Source organism: Pteronotus mesoamericanus, unplaced genomic scaffold (genome assembly GCF_021234165.1).
Source record: "Pteronotus mesoamericanus isolate MK-2021 breed Mesoamerican mustached bat unplaced genomic scaffold, CSHL_Meso_final contig_263, whole genome shotgun sequence".
Lineage (NCBI taxonomy): Eukaryota > Metazoa > Chordata > Mammalia > Chiroptera > Mormoopidae > Pteronotus > Pteronotus mesoamericanus.
Window position 1 is genome coordinate 1,168,596 of NW_026555112.1, and position 8,293 is coordinate 1,176,888.

At 58.8% G+C, this 8,293-nt stretch overlaps 1 protein-coding gene across 2 annotated transcripts in view; it reads left to right on the forward strand.

The window, feature by feature from the left end:
* MYH9 (myosin heavy chain 9) overlaps positions 1–7,497 on the forward strand; it is an 89,091-nt gene extending 81,594 nt beyond the window's left edge. For both annotated transcript variants that reach the window (XM_054574532.1, XM_054574533.1), the window contains exons 32-41: positions 123–335; positions 456–668; positions 976–1,137; positions 2,512–2,640; positions 3,467–3,555; positions 3,643–3,766; positions 3,996–4,204; positions 4,802–4,910; positions 5,018–5,190; positions 5,923–7,497. In XM_054574532.1, coding sequence (XP_054430507.1) covers positions 123–335; positions 456–668; positions 976–1,137; positions 2,512–2,640; positions 3,467–3,555; positions 3,643–3,766; positions 3,996–4,204; positions 4,802–4,910; positions 5,018–5,190; positions 5,923–6,040 — 1,539 coding nt within the window. In that variant the 3' untranslated portion in view covers positions 6,041–7,497. The remainder of the gene's footprint in view (positions 1–122; positions 336–455; positions 669–975; positions 1,138–2,511; positions 2,641–3,466; positions 3,556–3,642; positions 3,767–3,995; positions 4,205–4,801; positions 4,911–5,017; positions 5,191–5,922) is intronic.
* The last annotated feature ends 796 nt before the right edge of the window (positions 7,498–8,293 follow it).

The following is an 8,293-nucleotide window of genomic DNA, read 5'->3' on the forward strand; positions in this document are numbered from 1 at the left end:
ACCCCTCAGACCCAGCCGTGGGCCCTGCATTCCTCCAGGAGTCTGGGTCTGGATGTTCAACAGTTTCTGAGCTCCTGCTAAGAGTTTATTACTAGAGCTTCATGGTGCCCATATCCCCCCAGCTCCTGGCTGAGGAGAAGACCATCTCTGCCAAGTATGCGGAGGAGCGCGACCGGGCTGAGGCGGAGGCCCGTGAGAAGGAGACCAAGGCACTGTCACTGGCTCGGGCCCTGGAGGAGGCCGTGGAGCAGAAGGCAGAGCTGGAGCGGCTCAACAAGCAGTTCCGCACGGAGATGGAGGACCTCATGAGCTCTAAGGATGACGTGGGCAAGAGTGTGAGTATGGGAGGGGCCAAGGGGGACAGTACAGAGGACTTGTAGGTGAACAGACATGAGGCAGGGACCTTGGGGACGTCCTGTCCCTCTGCTCACGACTTCGGTTCCCTCGGGTGGCAGGTCCACGAGCTGGAGAAGTCTAAGCGGGCCCTGGAGCAGCAGGTAGAAGAGATGAAGACCCAGCTCGAGGAGCTGGAGGATGAGCTGCAGGCCACAGAGGATGCCAAGCTGCGATTGGAGGTGAACCTGCAGGCCATGAAAGCCCAGTTCGAGAGGGACCTGCAGGGCCGGGACGAGCAGAGTGAGGAGAAGAAGAAGCAGCTGGTCAGACAGGTATGTATGTCCCTCGTGCCTCCTGGACAAAGACACTCCCCCACCCCATCCCCCACATCCCTGGCAGTCTTCCTCTCCCTCCTTCCTCTGCCTGGGTTGTCCAGGGCTCCGTGACCATTTCTTCCATCCTCTGTCCTCAGGGAGAGCGGGGGAGTCAGGGGCTCTATGAGAGGTTTTCTGTTCAGTGATTCTCATTGGCCACAAGGTCCCACGGATCCCACAAAACGGGGCCCAAGCCCCCTGGGCTCAGAGCTGGGGCAGGGTCTGTGGGTCGGTCCGGCCTCCTGAGTTGCTGGTGTCTTCCCAGGTGCGGGAGATGGAGGCAGAGCTGGAAGATGAAAGGAAGCAGCGCTCAATGGCAGTGGCAGCTCGGAAGAAGCTGGAGATGGACCTGAAGGACCTGGAGGCCCACATCGACTCGGCCAACAAGAACCGCGACGAAGCCATCAAACAGCTTCGGAAGCTGCAGGTGAGGACAGGCCAGACCCAACCAGATCTGGCCACACATGGTGGTGTTGGGCTCAGAGTGGGCCTGGGACACTAGTGGGGTGGCCAATGAACGCTGGGAAGTGCTGTCCTCCTGTAGCCAGGGCAGGTCTTGGTGCCCTCAGCCCGTCTCACAGATGGAGATTGAGGCCCGAGGTTGAGGGGACAAAACAGTTTGAAAACAAACCTGCAGGAAGACCTACGCCTTTGCATGCATTAAAGGACAGAACACCTACACCATCTCTGCGATGGAGTTAGGGGACGAGGTCACTTGGTGGCACATTCTCACAGTAAGCCTGATATGGCCCCGAGGTGACCCTGTGCAGCCTAATGGACGATGGTGGAAGGCTGGGGCTGAAGGTTCAGAGGGGCAGCCGCAGCAGGGACACACACCTGGGACATGTCCCCTGACCCGTACTTCAGGAGTAACGAATTAGAAGGTCTCTGAGTTGCCACATCATACCCAGCAAACCAGCAGCAATAACAATAAATTTAAATGTCTGTGTTTAGTGAGGTCACAGGGCACAGGTGTCCTGCTGGCTGGTGGCATTCTCCCCGGGTCATCTGGCTGAACCTAACAAGAGTTTCTCATGTTGACATAGGGAGTCTTTTTTTTTGTTTTTGAAAGAAACATCTTTCAAAAAAAAAAAAAAAAGATTTATTTATTTATAGAGGACAGGAGGGAGAAAGAGAGGGAGAGAAACATCAATGTACAGTTGCATCTCATGCACGCCCCCTACTGGGGACCTGGCCTGCAACCCAGGCATGTGCCCTACACTGGGAATCGAAGCAGCGATCCTTTGGTTCACAGTCAGATGCTCAATCCACTGAACCACACCACTAAGGGGACATAGGGAGTCTCAAATTGGAATTTTCTGCAAAAGAAGGGAAAAAAAGCTACTTGACAAAAATGTTTAAAATTAAAACACATGGCAGGAGACTAACACAGGAAAGGAGTCCCTCCCTGTGGTCGGGGTGACCTGGCGGGGGAGCCGCCGTGTGCTGGGGACGGTGCAGCAGCGCGGGATCTCAGAGCCCAGGGAGCTGCAGAGGGTGGAACCCCCGCTGTAGGCGTTAACATGCGCACCGTGGGGAACAGGTCCAGAGTGGCCTTGTAGAGGCTCATGGTCAAGAGGTGTGCAAAGGGAGGATGCCAAAGAGTTTGCTCGAACCATTATTTAGCCCTTCAAGTTAAGCTGGTTAATAGTGGTGTCAGGTGGTGTCAGGGTGAAAAGCAGCCACAAGGTCCTATTGTTGGTTGTCCCTGGAGGGGGTGGGAGGGCAGATGACTGCGGGGGGGTGGAGGGGTGGCCGCTGGGGTACTGGTGTAAATAAAGTGTTTCCTCCCTACCCCCAGGCCCAGATGAAGGACTACATGCGCGAGCTGGAGGACACGCGCGCCTCCCGTGAGGAGATCCTGGCGCAGGCCAAGGAGAACGAGAAGAAGCTGAAGAGCATGGAGGCTGAGATGATTCAGCTGCAGGAGGTGGACGGGGTCAAGGGGCTCTCGGGGTGTCCCCTGTGCCACTGTTGAGTGGGGAAGGAAACACCCTGGGGGAGCTCCAGGGGGGAGGCAGGCTGGTTCCCTATGAAAGGAGGCCCTGCAGGGCCTCAGGAAGTAGCAAAGCCCCCGGGGTGAAAGGAGACTCTGTAATCACCACCTCCTGCTGTGCATCGGGGCCTGGACAGGAGAGGTCTGTCCCAGATGGTTGTGCTCTGAGTGTCCCCTTACCTGTCACACATGAGGCACATTTGGAAGCATTGCGCTTCTCCCTGGACCAGGCATCCAGGCACGTCCTTGTCCACTCTTGCCCAATTGGCTTAGAGCTCCTGCCTGGGCCTGGTTGTGATGCTTCCCTCTGTGGTCACATTTGGGTCGTTGTCCATGGCACCTATCCCTGGGGATGGACCCCTTTCCTCCACGAGGGTTTCAGGGACCTCATGTTCTTGTCCTCACACTCATCTCTTTCTGGTCTATGTGGGATGAAGAAGAATGAGCAGCCTGCCCTATGCGGCCAGGATGTTTTGTTACTTATCTCTATGTCCCCGGCACCAGGCCGGCTTCCCAGCACCCAGATGTGTGGGCTTGGTAAACATGTGGCTCCCTGGCTTTGACAGCGGAGGGAGGAGCCAGTCCTGTGCTCCCGAGGGGCTCATGAGAAAGGACGACGAGGAGGAGGCAGGCCGAGGAGGGTTTGAGGAGAGGGCTGGGAGCCTGGGGAGGACGGCAGCGCAGGGCACTTGGCGTGGAAGAGGTTGCCTTTTAGGGCTGCGGGCTGCCCGGCGGGTCACACTCTGGGTTCTCATGGCAGGAATTGGCAGCTGCCGAGCGTGCCAAGCGCCAGGCCCAGCAGGAGCGGGATGAGCTGGCCGACGAGATTGCCAACAGCAGTGGCAAAGGGTGAGCGAGCCACTGAGTCAAGGGGGGCCGCCGTGGGGAAGCACAGCTCTGGGATGGGCTCCTTCTCACTCCTGTGGCCTCCCCCAGAGCCCTGGCCTTGGAGGAGAAGCGGCGCCTGGAGGCTCGAATTGCCCAGCTGGAGGAGGAGCTGGAGGAGGAGCAGGGCAACACGGAGCTGGTGAACGACCGGCTGAAGAAGGCCAACCTGCAGGTGGGCAGGGCTGGGGCCTCTGGGGCACTCCCTCCACACCATGCTCGGGCCTGCCAGGTCTGAGCAGCACCTGGGCCAAGCCAGCAGCTTCTGGATTGCTCAGGGGAGGCTGTCCTGTTATGTTTTGGGGACCCGGTATTCTCAGGGGCTCTGCAGGATCCGGTTGTCCCACCTCCGCCCCAGCGGGATCCCCAGCCTTCCTCCAGGTCATCAGCCCTTCTTCCCGCAGATTGACCAGATCAACACCGACCTGAACCTCGAGCGCAGCCATGCCCAGAAGAACGAGAATGCCAGGCAGCAGCTGGAGCGTCAGAATAAGGAGCTCAAGGTCAAGCTGCAGGAGATGGAAGGCACTGTCAAGTCCAAGTACAAGGCCTCCATCACTGCCCTGGAGGCCAAGATCGCACAGCTGGAAGAGCAGCTGGACAACGAGACCAAGTAGGTACCCTCTCCCTTCGTCACCTGAAACAATCTTCAAGCCCATCTGCACACCCTTCCCCAAGTCCAGCCAGGAACTGCCTTCCCGTCCCTGAGTCCCAGGGGCTGTTTCCCCCCATCCTCATGGGGCTACCCTCGGTTGTACTGGGGCCTTGTGGAGTTGCAGTGGCTGCCCATGGCCCACCTCTAAAGTTGGGGGTTCTGGTGACCATCTCAGGGTGGCATCAGAGAGAGGTAGGGGGCTCACAACCACCTGGGCAGATACCGTGGGCTCAGCACGACAGAGACTTGTGTGTAGGTCACACTGGGAGGCAGTTCTCAATCTTCCCTTGTTCCTGGCTGCATACATGCTCTGAGGTGTGTTCCCCACTTCTCGGAGCCCCGGCTACTCCATCTGACCCATGGGGACGGTTAAAGTGCCTCCCGGGAGAGACAAAGCTCGCAGTGGGTGTTCAGGCAAGAGCCGCCTTAGCATCAAGGCCTCCCTGGCGGGGAGATGCCAGTGAGGCCCCACGACTGCCGGTCCAGCTTCTGCTTTGTGGGCCAGCCCCTCTGAAGGAGGGCGTTCCCCCGAGCCGCTCTGTCTGTACCTGGCAGGGAGCGCCAGGCGGCGTGCAAGCAGGTGCGTCGGGCCGAGAAGAAGCTGAAGGACGTGTTGCTGCAGGTGGATGATGAGCGCAGGAACGCCGAGCAGTTCAAGGACCAGGTATGTGTGTGCGGGCAGAGCAGTGGGGCCCTGGGCTGGTGGGCGCTGGGCGGGCCACGCTCTCCCCAGGGTCCCTAACCTGGGCCACTGGCCACATCTCTCCACAGGCTGACAAGGCGTCTGCCCGCCTGAAGCAGCTCAAGCGGCAGCTGGAGGAGGCTGAGGAGGAGGCCCAGCGGGCCAACGCCTCCCGCAGGAAGCTGCAGCGCGAGCTGGAGGACGCCACCGAGACCGCCGATGCCATGAACCGCGAGGTCAGCTCCCTGAAGAACAAGCTCAGGTGAGCCCTGCCTCCACACGGCCCTGTCGCAGTTGTTTTTCCTTCCAGAAGTTAGCGCGTCCTGCACAGCACAATTCAGACAACGAAGCTCTTGTAGACTTGGTTAACTTTCTCAGCTAGATGTCAGGGGCCACAGCGGTTGAGGGCAAGAAAGTGCTGGTTCAGGGGCCACTGCCTCTGGGGGGTTCCTTTTCCCTCCCAGACCATGGCCCAGCCTTTGGAAGAAGCAGTAAACTCTGGCAGTTCGTCCACCCTGTCCGGAGAGCCTGCTCGTGCAGCTGCCCCCACCCTGACGAGGACAGGTCCGCCCTGGGCGGTTTGAACTGGATGGTGCAGAGGCAGCCCCGGCCCGTCCTAGGTGCCTGGAGAGTGTTCCCTGACAGCGGAGCTGTCACCTTATGGTGGCTGCGGGACAAGGAGGGGCTTCTGTGCCGTCCTCAAGGGAGTGGTAACGTTCCAGAAGTATGACATGGCTGAGGCAGGGGGCCTAACGCGCGCCCCCATTCTCATTTCTTGCCTCCTTTCGCACAATCCATTTTGAAGCCTGAAACCAACAAGAGCAGGCACCCTAGGCAGTGGCTGCCCTGTCCTGCCTGGAGCAGTGGCCCAGGGGCCCTGCATTGTGTCCCCAGGGGCTGTCAGGCACCCAGTTTCCCTCTAGGGGTCGCTGTGGGATGTGGGAGCTGTGCTTGGCCCCCCAGCAGGCCCTCTGACCTCTGCCTCTGTCCCCAGGCGTGGGGACCTGCCGTTTGTCGTGCCGCGCCGAATGGCTCGCAAGGGTGCTGGCGAATGCTCGGATGAGGAGGTGGACGGCAAAGCCGATGGGGCTGAGGCCAAAGCTGCTGAATAACCTCTCCTCCTGCCGCCCAGGAGGACAGACGACCGACCGACCCACAGACCAACCAACTGATGGATGACTCCACCTCTCCTCCCTAGTCCCCCACCTTCTCTGGATGGCTGTGACCTTGACTCCCACCCCTTCCCACCAGGCCAGGGGACCTTGGGCCTGAGCTCCCTTCCCTGGCCCCCCGGCCATGTCGAGGGCCTTTGGCTTCTCTGCCGCAGCCCCTACCGCGCCCCTCCCCTTCCCCCAGTATCTGATACCAAAGAGTCAGAGTCCTGGCCCCCCCCCCGCCCCCCCCGGAACGGAGTGGCCTCTGGATCTACGGCCTTCTCTTGCCAAGGCTCCAGGCGGCAAGGCAACAAGGGAGGCCCCTGGGAACGGGCAAGAGAGTTTTCTACGAATCTATTTTTATTCAGCCTAAGGAGTTTTGATAATCCAACAACCCAGAAGAGGGATCACCTTCCTGCCTCCTCTGCCACCAGCTCTTCCCCCTCCCCCGCCTTTGCTGTTGGCAATCACTCGCGGTGACCTCACACCCTCTGCCCCATCTCCCCGCCCTCCCATGGGCTCTGGGTGGTCTGGCAAGAGCAGGCCCAGGGGCACCACCTCTGTGCAGGGCACAGGATGCCGGGGGTGAGCAGGGGGGTCCCTCCTGCCCACTCACTCTGGGTGGCGCCCCGTCCCCTCCCTGATGCTGAACCGTCTCAAGTGCAATGATGACCCCTCCCTCCTGGGCCAAGGGCAGCCGGCCCTGTCACCGCGAGGTGGCTGGCCGAGCAGACAGGGCCTAGGGGCCAAGCTGGAAAGGCCAGCGGTGGCTTCTCCCAACACTCTGGGGACCAAATATATATAATGGTTAAGGGACATGTCCCACGTCTGACAGCCAGCACTCAGACAGGGCCAGCGACCCATCCCCCACAATCCTGTACCTACTCCAGGACTGGGGCCCGAGGGTAGTTTTTATCTGCACCGTTGACTCAGTATAGTTTAAGAACCCACCACCTGCACAGAGGTTTTTGAAAGGAGAACAAAAGGTTTTCTTTCTCTTATCTTCTTGTAATAAATGGTAAACCCCCAGTTCTCATCACTGCCTTGCCTTTGGAACCATGTTTAGAAGACAGTGGCGTGTCCTACACTGGTCTACACTGGTTGCTGAATTTACCTGTATTCCCAACTGTTTTGTATATGCTGCATTTAGACTTACTTATGGCAAAGAAGGCATTTTTTTTTTTAAAGGAAACAGACTCAACAAATCATGAAGCTGTGTACACGCTGCATGTGCCTACAAAGCTCTGAATTCAGGTCCCAGTTGCTGTCACAAAGGAGTGAATGGCACTCCCAGCCCCACCCCTTTTTATAGAATAAAAGTGCCTTAGCGTGTGTTGCAGCTATCACCACTACAGGAAGCTGGTTTACAGATGTTTTCCACTGAGTGTCACAATAAAGAGTACCATGTGCTACGAGCCATGTTGTGGTCTCTGTCTGTCACAGAGGGCGCCCTGGAAGGGACCGGGCCTCGTTTCAGGGGCACCTGCGATGGTGCATCCTGGAGGCCCCCAGTCGTGCAGTGCGGCTGGGGCACAGGCCTGAGTGCTGGGGAGGCGAGAAATGCAGGCTGTGCCAGGTTCAAGGACGCTGAGAGTGTGTCATGTAAACCTTGGTTCGTTACATCCCGGGTACCTACTGTGTGCTTGACACAAGCCCTGGCACTGACCTCCGCAGGCTTCCTTCATCGTCACGTAGGCAAAGTTGGTCCCCGGGCGTCCTCTCAAGTCCCGTGCTGTGGAAGCCAGAAAGGGGGCGGTGCTTTGTCAGTCGGCCTGGGGGGACTGGAGCTTTGTTCCACACTCCTTCTTTCAACAGAGGCCGCATCGATCCAGCTGTAAATAAACCAGGCCCCTGGCTTACCAGGAGTGCAAGGACAATGAAGGAAGACTGATGTCCCCCAGTTGCAAGAGGTGGGGGAGGGGCAGGAGGGACGTTTTTCCTTAGAGAAACGATGTGGGACCCACTGGCTCAAGGGGTGGATGCCCACGGGTGGGCAGTGAGGACTCTGGTTCCCAGCAGGGGCCGCGGCTGTGCCTGAGCTGCTTCAGGAATTCAGCGGGTGACCCTCTCCTTCTCCGTTCGTGCACAGGCCGTAGCTTAGGTGCTCCCTGTCCCCGTGCATTCTACAGCAAGCAGGAAACAAGGCTTGCTTCCTCTTTTCAGACTCTTCTGTGCCCCCTTGACACTGGCCTTTCTGTAAAAGTCTTCTGT